We start from the raw sequence: 19,387 nt of genomic DNA on the forward strand, positions 1-19,387 counted from the left end.
TAGAGACTTAGTGTGCCTGAGTTCAGTAGGCAGAGTGCTCCATGGTGTGGGGGCTCTAACAGCAAAAGCACGACCACCTTTTTTGACAAACCATGACCTTGGAATAACCAGCAGGACTCCATCTGCAGATCTTAATGGTCAAGAGGGTGCATTCCAGGTAAATAAATCAGAGATGAATTTAAGAGCAAGACCGTGTAAGGCCTTAAAAGTGAGCAATAAAATATTAAAATCAATTCAAAATCTAAAAGGGAGCCAGTGTAGGAAGCAAGCAAGGGGTAATGTGATCATGCTGCTTTGTCCCGGTAATGAGTAGAGCAGCGGCATTTTATACGAATTGGAAATGGTGGAGGGAGCCCTGGCTGATACCCAAGAAAAGTGCGTTGCAATAATCAACCTGAGAATGGATAAAAGCATGCACAATTTTTGTAGATCAGCAATTGATAAAAAAAATACCTAATTGTAGAGATTAGGTGGCAGAGTTGAAGATGCTAAGATTTTCATTGGGCGTGACGAAGAAGGACAGGATTAGGAATTATTATATTAGAGGGACAGCTCAAGTTTGATGGTTTGGAGACAAAGCAAGAGAGGCAAGATTGAGATGGCTTGGACATGTGTGGAGGAGAGATGCTGGGTATATTGGGAGAAGGATGCTGAATATGGAGCTGCCAGGGAAGAGGAAAAGAGGAAGGCCAAAGAGGAGGTTTATGGATGTGGTGAGGGAAGACATGCAGGTGGCTGGTGTGACAGAGGAAGATGCAGAAGACAGGAAGAAATGGAGATGGATGATCTGCTGTGGCGACCCGTAATGGGAGCAGCCGAAAGTAGTAGTAGTAGTAGAGATTATCTTGAGCTGGAAGAAACATGACTGGTCAACATTTATACTTGATAATCAAAACCGAGGTTAGCATCGAATATTACCCCTAGATTCCTAGCAGTCTGCTTAACACTATTTGACAGACTGCCAAATTAGTACCAAAAGGGCTGATGGAATTTGGGGGACCAAACAGAATGACCTCAGACTTATCATCATTAAGTTTAAGAAAAATTTGGGACAGCCAGGATTTGATATCAGAGAAGAAAGTTGTGAGATTTGCCAGGCTTACTAGGATCTGTGGGTTTTAGTGGCATGTATAACTGAGTGTCATCAGCATAATCATAAAATGCATCCTAATTTTGAATAACCTGGCCAAGAGACAGCGTGTATATAGAAAACAGAAGGGCCAAGAAATGAGCCTTGAGGGACACCACAACTCAATTTAGTTTTCGAGGAAGTAGTTACCCAGAATGACAGACAGAAAAAGTTCTGTTGGAGCGGTATGAGCGTAATAAACTAAGAGCCAAGCCTTTGATGCCTACTCAAGTCTCCAAACGATGTAAGAGGATACTGTAATCGACTGTCTCAAAGGCAGCACTTAATTCTAAAAGAACTAAAATCGAGGAGTCACCTCTTTCTGCAGTCAGCCGTAAGTCATTAATAGCCTTAACAAGAGCTGTCTTGGTACTATGAAGTGCTCTAAAACCAGAGTGGAAACTGTTAAAAACACTATTGGTATTAATAAAATATATCAGTTGAGATTAAATTACTTTCTCCAGAATCTGAGATGAAAAAAAGATAATTCGGAGATTGGTCTGTAGTTACTTAAGGGCAGAGGAACCAAGACAGTTTTCTTTAGCAATGGATGAACAACGGCATGCTTAAAACTGTCGGGAAACGAACCAGAGGCCAGAGAATTATTAAAATTTTGCAGAATAACAGGGCTAACAGTGGAAAATACCTCCTTGAGCAGCTTAGTGGGGATTTTTTCTAAGATGCAGGAGGAGGTGTTCTTATGGGATATGTTAACCTATGGGACATGTTTGCCTATTTGAGATATGTTTACCGATGGAGCGTTGAATGGTGTCTAAAAATGTATAAGGACTGATTGCCCATTGCCCTTTTAAATAAATGTTCTTTGATTGGAAGTCTAGAAAGGGTGTAATTGCCCCTTCACTCATGTTTTTTTCAGCTTTGCATTCACTCCTACTGTGTCTCAATGTTTGTGCTTCTATTTCGTGTCCAGTTATTTGAAAGAGGTGGATCAAATCTGAGTTTTTTTGCAGATGAAGAAGACGAGAAGCGGAGAGTGGAGAAGTACTCCACCTTCATTCACAGTTTGCCGAAGATAAACCGATCAACCCTTGAAGCTCTGCTGCAGCATTTGTACAGGTATGTACGTCTGTGAAAATACGTATATACCTTAAGAGTTATCATGATACCAATATTTTGTGCGATGATACAGTAATGAAAATTTTATACTGATATTGGCTCCCATTTTTTAAGCCATGACAAATAAAAGCATCACAAAATACCACAATATCTCAAACATTATATATATCAAATGAAATCAATTTTACTTGTATAGCCCAGTAGCCCAATATCACAAATTACAAATTTGCTTCGGTGGGCTTACCAGCAACACAACATCCTGTCGTTATATATATATTCCGCTCCTCATTAGTTGAGCACTCACAACACCATTGACGGTTTCAGAAAAAAAACGCCATGTGTGTGTGTATATATATATATATATATATATAAAACACAGATACAGGAAAAAAAAGTTTTAATACATTGCAGTTCCGCTCCTCATTAGTTGAGCACTTATTATAACACCATTGATGGTTTCGGGGGGAAAAACGCTATATATATACACACACACACGCACGCACGCACACACACACACACACACAATTGGAACTGTAGCGTCACACATAATATTTAATATAATAACTACTTTTTCTATCCAGAAAAAAAAATAGTTGAACACAAACAGTTACTTGGACAAAGGTATTTGTATTACAGTGTATTTGTGTGTGTGTGTGTGTGGGTTTCCTCTTCCAAATCCTTTTTGACAAACCAACTTTAGTTTTCTTACATACAAACTGCAGAGTAGTGAGGCTGGTAAAGCTGGACCAGCCACATGAGATTCAGCTTGGCTGGCCGGGCTATGGCTGGTATCGAATGCGTGGTATGATGAAGACCGGTATTCTTTTAAGAATTCAGAACTGATATCCTTCAAAACATTGATATTTTCGACAACCCTAATACACACACACACACACACACACACACACACACACACACACACACACACACACACACACACACACCCTTAATTGGGTGGACTTGTGTGCTTAAATTGGTGAGGTTCAGAGTCCCAATACTTTGCAGAGAAATTGGGGTTTCTGACCATAAACTTATTTTGTTTAATACCACATTTTCCAGTACCATGAGCTGAGATGCACAAATTACTCACGCTTGCTTTTTCAATTCATCCTCAGAAGGTAAATTTTGCCAAACCCTGGCATCTTCTGACCTCCAGCTCTGCTCCTCATTTAACATCTTGGCCATTTAAAATCTGTTAACACCGTGTGTAACTATTTTAGACAGTATTGCCCCTGTTAGACTTAAAAAGCCTAAAATGCCACCTCAGCCCTGACTTAATGAAATCCGTTTAATGAAGAGAACTTGACATAAAGCAGAATGCAAATGAGGGCTACAAAACTTGCTACCCATCTTGAAACGCTGAAGGAGCTCATGAAAAGTTTTAACTTGGCAGTTAAAATTGCACGTACTAATTTCATTCAGATCTTATTGCTAAACATAAACATGACTCCAGATGCCTCTTCAGTATTATCAGCCACACCACAAAACCTCCCGCACTTTTTATTGAGCCCTCGGTTGATAAATGTGAAGAGTTTATATCATTTTTTCTTCTAATTAGGTTCAAGCTGTTTGGAATGCAATTCTCCCTCCTCAAATCCTCCCTGACCTTTGTTATAAAACACCTTGCACCCTGCTAGCATTTAACTCAGTCACCACTAAGCATTCAACCTTTGTCATTACCAAAATGAATTCATCCTTCTCTTCACTGGGCATTCTTCCAACTCACTTCTAGAAACATTTCATTCAAGGGCGTCTGTGTGGCGTGGCGGTCTATTCCTTTGCCTACCAACACGGGGATCGCCAGTTCGAACCCTTGTATTACCTCCAGCTTGCTCAGGCATCCCTATAGACATAATTGGCCGTGTCTGTGGGTGGGAAGCTGGATGTGGGTATGTGTCCTGGTGGCTGCATTAGCATCCCCTCTGGTTGGTCGGGGCACCTGTTCTTCGAGGGGGAGGGGGAACTGGGGGGAATAGCGTGATCCTCCCACACACTATGTCCCCCTGGCGAAACTCCTCTCTGTCAGGTGAAAAGATGCAGCTGGCGACTCCAGATGTATCAGAGGAGGCATGTGGTAGTCTGCAGCCCTCCCCGAATTGCCAGAGGGGGTGGAGCAGAGATCGGGACGGCTCGGAATAGTAGGGTAATTGGCCGGATACAGCTGGGGAGAAAGGGGGGGTAAATAAAAAAAATAAAAAATTCATTCAATCTCCCCGTTTGTACTAGCCATTATCAATTCCTCACTTCTATCTGGTCAAGTGCCTGATTATTTTAAATCCGCTATAGTTCAAACACTTCTCAAAAAGTCACATCTTGGCTCATCCATTTTAAATATCTTCCGCCCAATATCTAAATGTCCCTTCCTGGCTATGGGCTCGGGTAAATAGTTGCTGGGCAGCTCATTGATCATATGAATGGCAATGGGCTCTTTGATTAATTTCAGTCAGGTTTTAGGGCGGGTCATAGCACTAAGACCGCACTCCTTAGAGTTCTTAATGATATTCTTTTAGCATTTGACAGTGGCTAAACATCTGTGTTACCACTTTTTGATCTTACTGCAGCTTTTGATACGGTTGACCATGGGATGTTAATTGAATGTCTTAAGCAGTGGGTTTGCATATCAGGTATCATTTTAGATTGGTTTGATTCCTGTCTTTCTAATAGAAAATTCTGTGTGGCCATTGGTGACTTTAAATCCTCTACCTCCCATTTCTCCTATGGAGTGCCTCAAGGCTCAGTCCTTGGCCCTTTATTATTGCCCATTTACATGTTGCCTCTAGCTCAGAATCCCTCTCACTCTTCCAATCCCATCTCAAGACACACCTCTTCTCCATTGCCTTCTCGTGCCCCCCAAACCGCTCATACACCCCTGGACTGGGGCAGGCTGGGGACTGAGCGCTTGACCTGCATCTGTGATTTAGTATGTGACTTATGATGTTTGTTTTTCTTTCCCTTTATATCTGTCCAAGTCGGAGAGTACTGCTGGCGTCGTCTGTGGCTGCCGCTTCTCTCTCTCGTAGCCCCCCTTCCCATCCACCCCTGTATGTCTGTGTTATGTTCATCTGTCGTCTTGTTTCACTCCATTTATTGTAAAGCGACTTTGAGTACTTGAAAAGCGCTATATAAGATTTATTTATTATTATTATTATTATTATTAGGTCAAACCTTTCATAAGTACAATATCAGTTTCCATTTTTATGCGGATGACTCCCAGATCTATTTCTCGTTTGACTCCAACAAAACACAACTGGTCAACATTCAATCCTGTCTTACAGATGTTAAAAACTGGCTATCTCAAAACTTTCTTCAGTTAAACTCTGATAAATCAGAAGCCATTGTCATGGGTCCAGACAGGGAGCACTTCTCCTCTCACTTAGATTCTCTTTCTTACTGCATCAAAACCCAGTGCAGAAATATGGGTATTATCTTTGATAACAAACTTAACTTTGACCAACAGGTGAAGTCAGTCGTTCAATCATGCTTTCTGCAACTTCATAATATCTCAAAAATGAGATGTTTTTTGACTGCTATTAATCAGGAAACTTTCATCCATGCTTTAATTATATCCTGCTTAGACTACTGTAACTCACTGTTTTCCTGTCTCACCCAATATAACCTCTCCAAATTTCAACTTGATCAAAATGATGCAGCAAGGCTACTTGCAAACTCCAAGAGAAGAGTCCACATAATGCCTATTTTAGCATCTCTACATTGGTTACCTGTGCATTTTAGAATTGATTTCAAATTTTGAATTATTATTTTAAAGCATGTTTGAGGTTGTCCCCTAATTATATCACTGACTTACTAACCCCTTACGAGCCTGAATGTAGTCTGAGATCCTCCGGCAGAGATCTGTTGGTAATTCCTAGGTCAAAGATAAAAAGCAGAGGAGACCTTTGGAGTCAGGGCCCCATCCTTCTGGAACGACTTGCCAGAGGAGATCAGGCAGGCTAGCTCTGCTTCTTCTTTTAAATCTCTTAAAAACACACTTTTTCAGAACTGCTTTCTCTTGAATCTGCTATTCTTCTGTTTTTACTTGTTTACTGTGTTTTAGCAACTCATGCCTTGTTGCTTGTCACTATACTGTATCAATCCCCCCCCCCTTGTTCTCCCCAATTGTACTTGACCAATAACCCCACTCTTCCGAGCCGTCCCGGTCGCTGCTCCACCCCCTCTGCCAATCTGGGGAGGGCTGCAGACTACCACATGCCTCCTCTGATACATGTGGAGTTGCCAGCTGCTTCTTTTCACCTGACAGTGAGGAGTTTCAACAGGAGGACGTAGCACGTAGGAGGATCACGCTGTTCCCCCCAGTCCCCCCCCGAACAGGCACCCCCAACCGACCAGAGGAGGCGCTAGTGAAGTAACAAGGACATATACCCACATCCGGCTTCCAACCTGCAGACACAGCCAGTTGTGTCTGTAGGGATGCCCGACCAAGCCGGAGGTAACACGGGGATTCGAGCCGAGATCCCCGTGTTGGTAGGCAACAGAATAGACCGCTATGCCACCCGGATACCCCTATACTGTATCAATTCTACTTTTATTTATTATTTATCTGGTAATTTCTTTTGTTTTTATGTCTTTGTAACTCGTTTTTGAAAAGCACCATATAAATAGTTATTATTATTATTATCATTATCAATATTACTTTAAACCGACTGTGATGCATGATGTACTCTATTTTGAAATGAAAGCATTTGATTTTTCCAGACAGAATTTCATGTTCCTGCCCTCACATACACACTCAAACACGGACACGCACTTCTGTTCTTCCAGTGCATGTGATCTGATACGCCGGTTTGAAGCCTCATAAGACACTAATGCCAGTTCACGGCTTGGACCTTGTTCTGCAGCGAGTCTGACAATCCCTTTAATTCTTCCACCTCTAGTGGTATTAAGATACAAACGGTCTGGCATCCATCTTGCGGTCTTGCTCACTGATGCTTACATCATGCGTGGCTCCCTCCGAAAGCTACAGTGAATAGTTGTGATTAAGCTGCATTATGGTAATGATGTAGATTGTTTGGAGAAGACCTAATTGGCCCTTTTGCTGAATTAACTGCTTGTGTGTGTGTGTTTGTATAGTTTTGCTTTATGTGTGTAGGAGTTTGTGGGAGAGCACGAGTGCAGATGAGATGGCAAGCCAAATGCTTGTGTGTGTGTGTGTGTGTGTGTGTGTGTGTGTGTGTGTGCGTGTGTGCGTGCGTGCGTGCGTGCGCGTGCATGCGCGTGCGTGCATGTGTGCGTGTGTGTAAGTTCATGCATACAAAGGTACATGCGTATATATGTGTGCACAGCCACTAACTTTCTTTACCCTCCATTTTCACGTTCCATAAACCGTGATCACTGAACGTGTTTTTCCCAGGATTCACCAGTGTTCCCACCTAAACCAGATGCCCAGCCAGCGCTTGGCTTCTGTCTTCTCCTCCTGCCTGTTTCAGACCAGAGGACAGACCCCGCAGGAAATCAGCGTGGTCCGCGATCTCATCAACAACTACGTCACTCTCTTCAGAGTGAGTAAAAGATGCTTCCAGTTTGTGGCGTTGCATAAGCAGGCGTGGTCACATCAAGTGCAGAAATATAGCAACCTGCAGGTTAAACCTTCTGTGTGTGTGTGTGTGTGTGTGTGTGTGTGTGTGTGTGTGTGTGTGTGTGTGTGTGTGTAAATTTAAGTACTGAAATACCTGGAAAATCAAACTGGTGGTAAAGGACTTAAGTAGTATTTAAATTTCAACCAGTGTGTCTCCCTCTGTTTCTTTATGTTGTGGGAATTAAACAAGCAAATTCTCTGTACTTTCCCTTGTTTTGATTTAAGTGCTTCGCCTGCATGTTTCACACGTCATGTCTAACACAGACTACTACTACTACTACTACTACTACTACTATTTTCGGCTGCTCCCGTTAGGGGTCGTCACAGCGGATCATCCATTTCCATCTCTTCCTGTCCTCTGTATCTTCTTCCGTCACACCAGCCACCTGCATGTCCTCCCTCACCAACCTCCTCTGGCCTTCCTCTTTTCCTCTTCCCTGGCAGCTCCACATTCAGCATCCTTCTCCCATTATACCCAGCATCTCTCCTCCACACATGTCCAAGCCATCTCAATCTTGTCTCTCTTGCTTTGTCTCCAAATCGTCCAACCTCACCTGTCCCTCTTATATACGCGTTCCTATCCTGTCCTTCTTCGTCACTTCCAGTGAAAATCTTAGCATCTTCAACTCTGCCACCTCCGCCTCCTGTCTTTTCGTCAGTGCCACTGTCACCAAATCATATAACATAGCTGGTCTCACAACCATCTTGTAAACCTTCCCTTAAACTCTTGCTGGTACCCTTCTGTCGCAAATCACTCCTGACACTCTTCTCCACCCACTCCACCCTGCCTGCACTCTCTTCTTCACCTCTCTTCTGCACTCCCCGTTACTTTGGACGGTTGACCCCAAGACATGTGTGACTCAATGGAAAAAATGGGTACATATCGGTTGGATGGTATCCCATGCAAGTTAAACCTGTTCCAGATGCACAATTAACCATTTCCCACAAGAATGTAGTTGTTATTGACAAGTCACTAAAGTGAATTTACTTGTTTTGTGTGGTCCTAGAACATAGGAAAATGTGCGTGAAAAACTACCAGAAAGTCCTTAAATTTTTGATTCATAAAGCCAGTGTAAAGATGGATGCCTTCCAACTCAAATTTGGCCTCATGCATATTAAGACCATTTTGGAAATTCACATCTGGAGAAAACGATGTTCATCAGAGGCTTCTCTCTCTCAGTAGTCCACTTTAAAAATGTTTTGCTCACATACCACCATCCATTTTACTCTTGGACCCTGACTTTTGATGTGCGGATTGGCCCATCAGTATCAGAGTTCTGACCTTGTGTGTTCATTTTAGGGACAAAAAGAGACGTTAATGGAATAAATGTAACATATTAAATGTAGAAATTGCCTTGCCATCATAACTGCCCACCCTTGTCTAAACTACCTGTCGCTAGTGAGAGATGCATTTGATCATTATCAGGTCTGCATAATTTTCACACACTTAAACTGATGTAAAATGACGTGTCTTCAATTTCTCACCTGTGGACTTGAATGGAGAATGTCTCAGTCACTGATGACAGTGATGGAAAATATCCATCCATCAATTATCCGAATCGCTTATCCCGCTCTCAGAGTCACGGGATGCTAGAGCCTATCCCAGCAGTCATTGGGCAGCAGGCGGGAGACACCCTGGACAGTCTGCCAGGCCATCACAGGGCCCACACACACACACACACACACATTCACACCTAGGGACAATTTAGTACGGCCGATTCACCTGACCTGTATGTCTTTGGGAGGAAACCGGAGCACCTGGAGGAAACCCACACAGACACGGGGAGAACATGCAAACTCCACACAGAGGACAACCCCCAAGGTTGGACAACCCCAGGGTTCGAACCCAGGACCTTCTTGCTGTCAGGCGACCGCGCTAACCACTGCGCCACCATGCCGCCCGTGATGGAAAATATATATTTTTTAATCTCAAATAATGTCGTCTTGCATGCCTAGGTCATGCATGGGGAATTAATTTACTCTGTTATCTCCTCAACATCGAGAAAGCAGAACTGAAGTGAGTCCAAGGGAAACAATAAACTTGACTTTGCAGATGAACTGGGTGGGTCAGGGGATTCGGTGGTGGGACGTTAATGTTACCCTTGGAGAGCTTCCTGGCTTATGGGACATGCCGCGCCGTGAGAATGCTAATTCCCAGCGGAAAGCCTGAATTCCTCTTGTTCTGACGTTAAAGGAGGAGCATTGACTCTAAATCGGTTCGGGACGCCATCATTCGCGTGACAAATGGCCTTTAAGCTCAGCCAATCAGGAGCCCAATAACAGTGAATACAGGCTCCGTGTCATAAAGCGAGTGAGACGTTTCGCTAATTAAAGTGCTTGTTCTGTGCCCGAATCCGTCGACTGGGCCCTTTATCAGGCCTGAACACACACACACGACGAGCGTGCATGTCTGAGTTTTGTTTTGTTTTTTTCCTCCCCTCCAATCTTCTCCACCATGCATATAACTCTTACAAAGCAAACTGTTCTGTGAAAATGATAGGGGAAAAAGAAGTTAGAATAAAAAATGTCATTTCCCTTCCCAGAGCTTTGTACGGAATATTGTTGTGGGCCCCGTTTATTCATTTTGTTGCTCAGCTGCGTCAAAATAATCGCCACCGACCTCCCACTTCGAAATGAGTTTCGGAAGTGTTAGTCACACGACCTACTTCTGCACTTTGAGAGTGACACAGTTTTTCTTTTTTTATATTTTTCTCCAATTAACAATACGTTCAAGTGTAATTGGTGCTACAAAGACTGGACTCCAAAATTATGCGGTCACATTTTACCCTCCAAAACCCACAATTTTCCCACAAAGCCCTTTGGTGATTTGCCTCTTTGCAGCATGTCTCCTCAGGCGAATATCATTTCACAGGCAATATGTGTGTGTGTGTGTGTGTGTGTGTGTGTGTGTGTGTGTGTGTGTGTGTGTGTGTGTGTGTGTGTACACGTTGCTTTTATATCACTTCTTTACCATTTTTAAATTTCTTTGTTAACAAAATCAATGGTCTCAGATCAAATTTCAACCTTGGAGTTTATCACTGATCGAGTTACCTGCCATGTTCTGCTGTCTGATTTCAACCCTATTTCCATGCAATATCTCTTGGAAATAGTAGTTTCTCATATGCGTCCATTGTCCTGCCCTGGTAATATAATTCCAACCAAATTTAAGTCAGTCATTGCCCCTTGCTTTCTCTCTATTGTCAATTAATCTCTCTCTTCTGGATGCATATCTATTTCAAGAGGGCCAGTGTCTTCCTTCGACTCAAAAAACCCTCCCTAGATTCCACCGATTCAGCTAACTACAGGCCTATTTCCAAACTCCCCATCATTTCTAAAATTCTTGAATAAGTTGTTGCTCGTCAGCTCCTCCAAATAACTGATTGAGGGACGAAATATCTTTGATACATTTCAATCTGGCTTCCGTTGAAAACATAGCATTGAAACGACTCTGCTTAAAGTAACATATGCCATTTTAGTTTTACTTAACTGCTGCCTTTGACACCATTGCTCATGCCATTCTAATCAATAAACTACTGACCTGGGTTGGTATCTCTGCTACTACACTCAAATGGTTTTCCTCTTGTCTGACTTCAATGTTCACATAAACAATTATGTGTCTTCCTCCGCTCTTGTCTTATGTGGGTGTCCCACAAGGGCCAATCCTTGTACCTATTCTATTTTCATTATATACGTATACTACCTCTGGGCATTGACACTGTATTGCAGAGGCTTACCGGGGCTTAAGCCTCGGGCCGTGTCCTGGTCGCTGCACTAGTGCCTCCTCTGGTTGGTCAGGGTGCCTGTTCAGGGAGGAGGGGGAACTGGGAGAAATAGTGTGATCCTCCCTCATGCTACGTCCCCTGATGAAACTCCTCACTGTCAGGTGAAAAGAAGCGGCTGGCGACTCCACATGTATCTGAGGAGACATGTGGTAGTCTGCAGCCCTCCTCGGATTGGCAGATGGGGTGGAGCAGCAACCGGGATAGCTCGGAAGAGTGGGGTAATTGGCCGGGTACAATTGGGGAGAAAAAAGGGGAAAAATCCACAACCAAAAAAAATCACTTTGACTTGGAGTGGGACTTTGTGGGAAAAATTATTCATTTTTGGGAGTTTTTGTGCAGTGAGACTAACATATCGGCAGTTGCCCTGGGCAAACTCTTGAGGTGACGAAAATTGCAGACCATGTTCCCTAATAAGGACACAGCTCTTCACCTTTTCCTTAAAATTCCAGTCACCAACCAAGTGGAGAGTGATCTTTCTCTGTCCTTTGTTGAACGTAGACTGCAGTCAACTATGCAGCAGGAAAGACTGAGCCACCTCACCTGCATGTCCATCGAGAATGCCGTTCTTGTGGCTGCTTCCAAAGTGTCTCTAGCCCCAGGGCCTAAAGTAGCATTAAGGTGCCTGTGCCTCTGGGACATTTGCTTAACTCCCACAGTGGTATCTCTTACCATGTGTATGCCGATGACTCGCAGCTTTACTTCCTGTTTAAACCTAATAACCTCAATAATCTTACTACCCTTCATGACTTCCTAGCTTCTGTTACAAAACTGAGGTCCTTGTGATCAGCCCCGATCATTTTACTAAAGGGGTTAGTCACTAAATGGGCCGCCTTTCTAGCAACATCAATACTGCCTCGAAGAATCTTGGTATTCTTTTTGATGAATATTTGAACTTTACTCATATTACTAAGGTCATTCAGTCTTGTTTGTTTCAGTTGAGAAATATTGCAAAAATCAGACCTATACTGTCTGCCAAAAACTCAGAAATTCTAGTGCATACCTTAACCTTTTCTCGCTTAGGGTAATGTAACTCCCTCTTTATTAACATGACTCAGTCCTCTCTTGCCCGCCTTCAATTGGTGCAAAATATAGCAGCTAGGCTGTTAACAAAAACTAGTCACCGGTCCCACATCACCGCAATTCTTGCTTCCCTTCTTTGGCTTCCAGTAAAACACAGAATTGATTTTAAAATGTTACTAATTGCGTACAAGGCCTTGCACGACCTGGCCCCTGCATATACAGCAGAGTTGTCAAGCCCCCGTGCTATCTGGTGGTCGCGTTGATCTTCTGATCAAGGCCTTTTATCTGTTCCCCATTCTTATTTTAAATCCAGAGGTTACCGTGCTTTTGCGGTTGTAGCACCTAAACTCTGAGACAGCCTTCCTGATTCTGTCAGATCTGCTGAATCTGTGGTTTGTCTTAAGAGGCTGCTAAAAACTGGTTTCTATTGGTTAGACTTTTTATAAATACTCTCCGTTTGCCTTTTGTTGTGTTTATCTTGGTCTTGTGCGTTCATTGAATTATTTAATCATTAGCTGAATTATTGTGATATTATTCTAACAGTATGTTTTTGTGGACACTTCTTGTATGTGTTGTATGGTAATATATTTAATGTTATCTTTGAGCCCCCGAAACAAATATCAGATCAAGTGTGAAGTTGATATGGCAGTAAGTTATTGAATCCTGAATCTTTTTGTCTATGTATCTTGCATGTATGTGTGTGGATATATTTATGTGTGTTTGTATGTATGTATGTGTACTTGTCTTTGTATGTGTGTATTTCATCCTATACGTTAAGCATTTTTTAACTGTATTTGCATGCTCAATAATCTGGGTAAGAAAATCAAAGGTTGAATCAGTTCATCTGGATACAATGTTTACTGACAGATACGTTTCATCACTCATCTAAGTGACCTCTTCAGTCCCAACTGACTGCAGGTATCCCCACCCTTATAAACGATACAGGGGCATAACGAATGAAACCACTAGACTTTCAATGACCATGTGTACTATTCACAGAGGATTTGGGAATGTTTGCAGTCACATCATTCCAAAGGAATTGAATCAAGTGCAACTGGACTTGGTTATATATCCGTGAAGACGTTTCGCCTCTCATCCAATGGGCTTAATCAGTTCGTGCCTTTCTGACTAGACCAAGCTAGTCTGACTGGCTGGTTCATCACCAGCCAGTCAGACTAGTTTGGTCTAGGTCCGGATATATAACCAAGTCCAGTTGCACTTGATTCAATTCCTTTGGATAACTATGACCTGGATGAATGAGAAAATTCACAGACGAGTCACAGCATTGTAAGATGGCGACAGATGTATAACGACTAGGGCTGGGACTTTAACGCGTTAATTCGATAATTAATTATAAGGAAAATAACGGCGTTAAAAAATTAACGCATTTTATCGCATTTTAATTTACACTCCAGTCAACACGGAACGCCTCTCGGTGCACTCGTTTCTGGCATACGGATTATACCGATGCACCGAGTGAGGTCAGTCAAGCGGAAGGCGGAGTAGGCCAGGCTAACAAGTTAGTATGCTAACAGCAGATGTGATGGACGACAAGGATGACACCGCGTTGCTTTGCTCTGTGGATGGGAAATTTACGTTTAAAAACCGGTCGGATGGAAGCCTAGATAAGAGCACTGTTGTGTGCAGACTCTGCAACAAAGGGTTTGCATTCCACCGCAGTTATTCAGGCCTCCGGTACCACCTAAATGTGAAACACGTTGCAGCTAGTACGAACACCGGAGCTAACGCTAGTGCTCCTAGCACAACCAAGCAAAGTCGCCCACCGACTCTCCGCCAGATGACGGCTTTCAAAGCCAAGGTGAGTAAGCCCACGTCTGATAAATTAACAAACTCACTGGCGAAATGGATTGCTGTGGACTGTAGACCGCTTTCGGTGGTAGAAGATCAGGGGTCACAAAAAGTACTGTGTTTACAAAACAAACTTGTTTGAACAAAATAAACAGGATTTTGTTGTTTAAACGTATGTATGTGTCTATTCGTTGATTTAGTCATCTACCAAGACCTGTTTGAATTGAAAAATGTTGCTTCCAGTGTCAAATATCGATATGCGATTAAAATGCGATTAATTACGATTAATTAATTACAAAGCCCATAATTAATTCGATTAATTTTTTTTACTCAAGTCCCACCACTAATAACGACCGAAATCTACGACCAGTTTCATGTGCAAATATGGGTGTGACCATTAGCTAGTTTAGTTTAGTTAAAAGTCACACCCATATTTGCACATGAAACCGGTCGTTGGTTTCGGTCGCTGTGCCACTGTATTGTTTATAAGGGTGGGGATACCTGCAGTCAGTTGGGACTGAAGAGGTCACTTAGATGAGCGATGAAACGTTTCTGTCTATAAACGTTGTGTCCAGATGAACTGATTCAACTTTATTTGATTCACTTTGTAACGGTTTTAAAAAGTACGATATAAATAGAATTATTGTATTATTATATTACAGGACAACCTCATACTCAACCACAGTGTCCTCTGGTGATGAACCTCAGTAGATAGTATAATGATGGGCATTGTGTTTGTGTGTGTGTGTGTGTGGGTCACTTTTCAACAGGTCAATGAGGATCAAGTGCAGCAGATGGAAAGAGAGAACAGATTCATCACACGCTGGAACGACAAGAAAGACACCACAGTGAGTTGAGCTGCCGAACCCCTTTGGCAAACACCTTTGGTAGTTTGTGTGTATGTGTGTGTGTGTTTATACATGGTGGTTGGCTTTGGCGTGTTGATGTTCTTGCAAGTGTCATGGTGTCCCATGTCAGAGGACTCATTTGAACACTCTCTCGTGGGTGTGTGTGAAATAAAGGGAGCGGTCGAGGGAGCGAGCGAGCGAGCAGGTGAGTAAAACCAAGCCGTTGTTCCTCGTACCCTTAATGACAGCTCCTTTAAGCCTGAATACCTCGGCTCAGAGAAACGTGGTTCAGATAACCAAAGCCCTGACGTAGTAATCATACTGCGCTTGTGCAGCTGTTGAAGTTGGAAAATAAGCTGTTTACCCACTCCCCACCATCAAATGCTCCTGCTCCTTTACCCCTCTCTCTTTCACTCCCTCGCTCTCTCCCTCCATACCAGAAGGCTTTTAGTACGAGTCTGCCGCTGTGGGAGGGAGGGGGGACTCAGTTGAAGGCTCATGCTATTATAAATCTCTTGCAGGTAAAAATTGGGACAAATGTTTCGGCCCAGACTCAATTTAAGGGTTTTAGTGAACTGGAAAGGCCAGGGCAGAAAGAAGAGACCTGACGGGTGTAGCCACAAGACCGGCTATGGCACACACCAGAAATAACCTCTCAGAATGACTGGCGTCGGGAGATGTGGCGACCGAGGGCGTTTCACAGTACACTGTCAGACACATCACACAATAATCTCAAAATTAGAGAAGTCACATGTGGTACTGATGTATAGTATACACTTATTTCCAAGAAGTGGGGCCATCACTTGTATATGTGTGTGTGTGTGTGTGAATTTTTACTCTTTTGCGATTTCCTGCAGACGTTTTCAACAACTTGCACACGTTTGTGTTTGCCTGTGTGTGTCAGTTTTCTTTCCAACTCACCGCTTCACTTCCTTTCACTATTTAACACCCGTTCAACCAGACAAGAGAGGATCAACAGGTTAAATCTGCTGGCATAGGCGTCCGGGTAGCGTGGCGGTCTATTCCATTGCCTAACAAAACAGGGATGGCCGGTTCGAATCCCTGTGTTACCTCCGGCTTGGTCGGGTGTCCCCCACAGACACAATTGGCCGTGTCTGCGGGTGGGAAGCCGGACGTGGGTATGTGTCCTGGTTGCTGCACTAGTGCCTCCTCTGGTCGGTCGGGGCGCCTGTTCGGGAGGGAGGGGGAACTGGGGGGAATAGCGTGACTCTCCCACACGCTACGTTCCTTCCGGTGAAACTCCTCACTGTCAGGTGCAAAGAAGCAGCTGGCGGAGGAGGCATGTGGTAGTCTGCAGCCCTCCCCCGGATCAGCAGAGGGGGTGGAGCAGCAATCGTGACGACTCAGAAGAGTGGGGTAATTCGCCAAGTACAATTGGGGGGGGGGGGAATGGGGAAAATTCCAAATTAAAAAAAAATCTGCTGGCATACTAACGGGTTGCACTGAGAACTTGTGTACTCATGTCTACCCGTGACACCTGGTTGAATATTATTGGTCTATTAGGAAAAAATGTAAAGAATTTGCAGTGGGGGGGGGGGGCGCTATAAAAATTTCAGCATTGTTTAAACTCTCCCCATCCTTCTTCTCCATCACTAACATAAAATCATGGTTATAAAACCCTTTAACACAATTTTCCTCCTCATCGCTCCTGCATTTTAACTTGGAGCCAACATTTAAACTGTAAACAGGCGTCCTCCCTCTCTCCACATACTGGGACGCTACGTCTATAAAATGTGCCCCCATTCACCCCTCCACAGTGGAAAAGAAGCTGGAATGGCTGAGTGAGAAACCGAAGATGGCCTTCATATCTGCGCTTGACCTTCTCTCAATTACGGCTTCCTCGCCATTGGTTCGGATGACTGTAATTTCTGTCACTTGCACGGAGTCGGAGAAGCCTCTCTTCCCTCCTATCATCGCCAGAGCTCTCCCTGCTCGCAGCGACCGTGAACCTCCGTACGCCTGCACATAAAAATGACACCGGGACGAGATAAAGGCGCTCTAATTTGTAGCTAGAGAAGAGAAAACCAGCCTTTCCCCGGCCGCTTATTTGTCAGACTTTGAGAGACAGACCACCACTCGGCTCTGATTGCCAGAAAAGGACTTCGTTTTGTTTAAATAGGGCCCTGTCTCCGGGAACGTAAGATGGCATTCTCCCTCCAACATTCTCGGACCCCTCTTCTTCTTCTCTTCTCCCTGGCCAAACATCTCTTAATTATAAGCTACAATAGATGGTGCTGAGATTTTCGCTCTAACACACAGAGAACCGGACTATCATTTGTATCGCTGAAGGCAGCATCAGTACAAATTGGACCTGCAGATGGTCAACCCCGATATGTGGCTTCCTGCTCATTTCACCCGTTGTCGTGACAAATTTTGCCCATTAAAGCGACGATCCTGACTCATGAATGCCTCTGTAGCTGCTCGTATGACTGCCGGACTGGACTTTTACACATAAAGATGCTACTGTGTATAACGTTTCATGTTTTCAGCTGGCGAATGTGGACAAATGAGGCGAGTTTGAAGAGGAGGCGAAGTTGTTTTAGTAGATGATCCTAACACAATGATGTGTTGAATTAGCGGTACAACCAAACTTAATTCACTCCAAATGGGAGTTTGGTAATGGTGCAGCATTGCGTTGGCATTGCATTTTAAATGCGTTGCAATTCAAGTGTTGCATGCATTGAATCCACCACCCCCCTGATTGTATCCAGCCAGTTACCCAACTCTTCTGGGCCATCCCGGTCGCTGCTCCACCTCCTCTGCCGATTTTTTTTTTGGGGGGGGGGGGGGGGGCTGCAGACTACCACATGCCTCCTCTGATACATGTGGAGTTGCCAGCCGCTTCTTTTCACCTGACAGTGAGGAGTTTCACCAGGGGCACGAAGAGCATGGGAGGATCACGCTATTCCCCCCCCAGTTCCCCTCCCCCCCGAACAGGCGCCCCGACCGACCAGAGGAGGCGCTAGTGCAGCAACCAGGACACATACCCACATCCAGCTTCTCCCCCGCAGACACGGCCAGTTGTGTCTGTAGGGACGCCCGACCAAGCCGGGCGTTTACAGGCGTTGGATCGTGGCCATTTTAAATTGTTTGAAAAATAGTATTAAAGTTGTTAAAATGTTCATTTTGGTGTCAGTTGTTTCCTAACAGACATACTAACATGTGTAATGTGTTAGTATCTCAACTGGGTATTTATCTTGACAGGATGTAGAGTTTAAAAACCGTGGTTGTTCTGGTGGTGTTTAAGTTGCGGCCGTTGTTTGGGCTGTTCCAGTGGTTATTTTCAGCTCGAGTGTGTTTGCACCATAATCACCACATGTGTACTCGTGGTGTGGTGGGTCAAGCACACACAGGACCTCCTTCTGACAGATACCGTAACATCAGCTGCTAACCCTCACCTTCAGTCTTGCTCATGTGTTGGTGGTGGCTCAGGTGTTGACCCAACACCAGGCATGACTGCTGCTTTCTATTCGGGCGGGTTCGATGTGGCCGCCACCACAGCAGTCACCAGTATCTCCGTCCGTAGGTCTTACATCCACCTCCAGGACTGTTGCTCTATGGTAATGCACACGTGTGTGTGTGTGGTTGCTGGCCTTGCTTCCTTTGACTATATTATTGCACACAGCGCAGTTTTCTTTTTCTTTTCTTTTCTGCACTTCTACGAGAACTTCCTTTATTTCTTTTTCAAGGTGCTTTGTGATGAAGGTTTAAATTGACAGCGAACTGAAAGACATATTGAAAGACATATTGAACGCATTTCAATTTGGGTGAGCCTTGAATTTCTCCTGGCCATCCTCCCCTTCCACCTTAAAGGCTTTGTCTCCGGCTTTGTTCTCTTTATTTAGCAGGGTTTCACTTCCAGTTAAGGGAGCGGGGTGAGTTTGCCTGCAGCACTGAAAACCACCTCTGAAAACCACCTCTGAATACCACCTCTGAAAACCACCTCTGAATACCACCGCTGGTCGCCACAAATCCTCTCATGTTCCTCCGACTTACTTTCATTTAGGCCCGGGCCACAGCGGGCCAGGAATTTAGAACAAAACTAATGAATCCAGCTGTACTGTTTTCCAGATTTGCTCTTTTTTTTTTTCTCTACTGATTTCTCTGC

At 44.0% G+C, this 19,387-nt stretch overlaps 1 protein-coding gene across 1 annotated transcript in view; it reads left to right on the forward strand.

Moving 5' to 3' along the window:
- arap2 (ArfGAP with RhoGAP domain, ankyrin repeat and PH domain 2) overlaps nt 1–19,387 on the forward strand; it is a 195,775-nt gene that overhangs the window by 160,249 nt on the left and 16,139 nt on the right. Inside the window, exons 22-24 of the mRNA XM_056300208.1 lie at nt 2,101–2,206; nt 7,575–7,722; nt 15,181–15,258. Of these exons, the coding sequence (XP_056156183.1) occupies nt 2,101–2,206; nt 7,575–7,722; nt 15,181–15,258 (332 nt within the window). The remainder of the gene's footprint in view (nt 1–2,100; nt 2,207–7,574; nt 7,723–15,180; nt 15,259–19,387) is intronic.

The sequence above is a fragment of the Lampris incognitus genome, chromosome 20, assembly GCF_029633865.1.
Source record: "Lampris incognitus isolate fLamInc1 chromosome 20, fLamInc1.hap2, whole genome shotgun sequence".
NCBI lineage: Eukaryota > Metazoa > Chordata > Actinopteri > Lampriformes > Lampridae > Lampris > Lampris incognitus.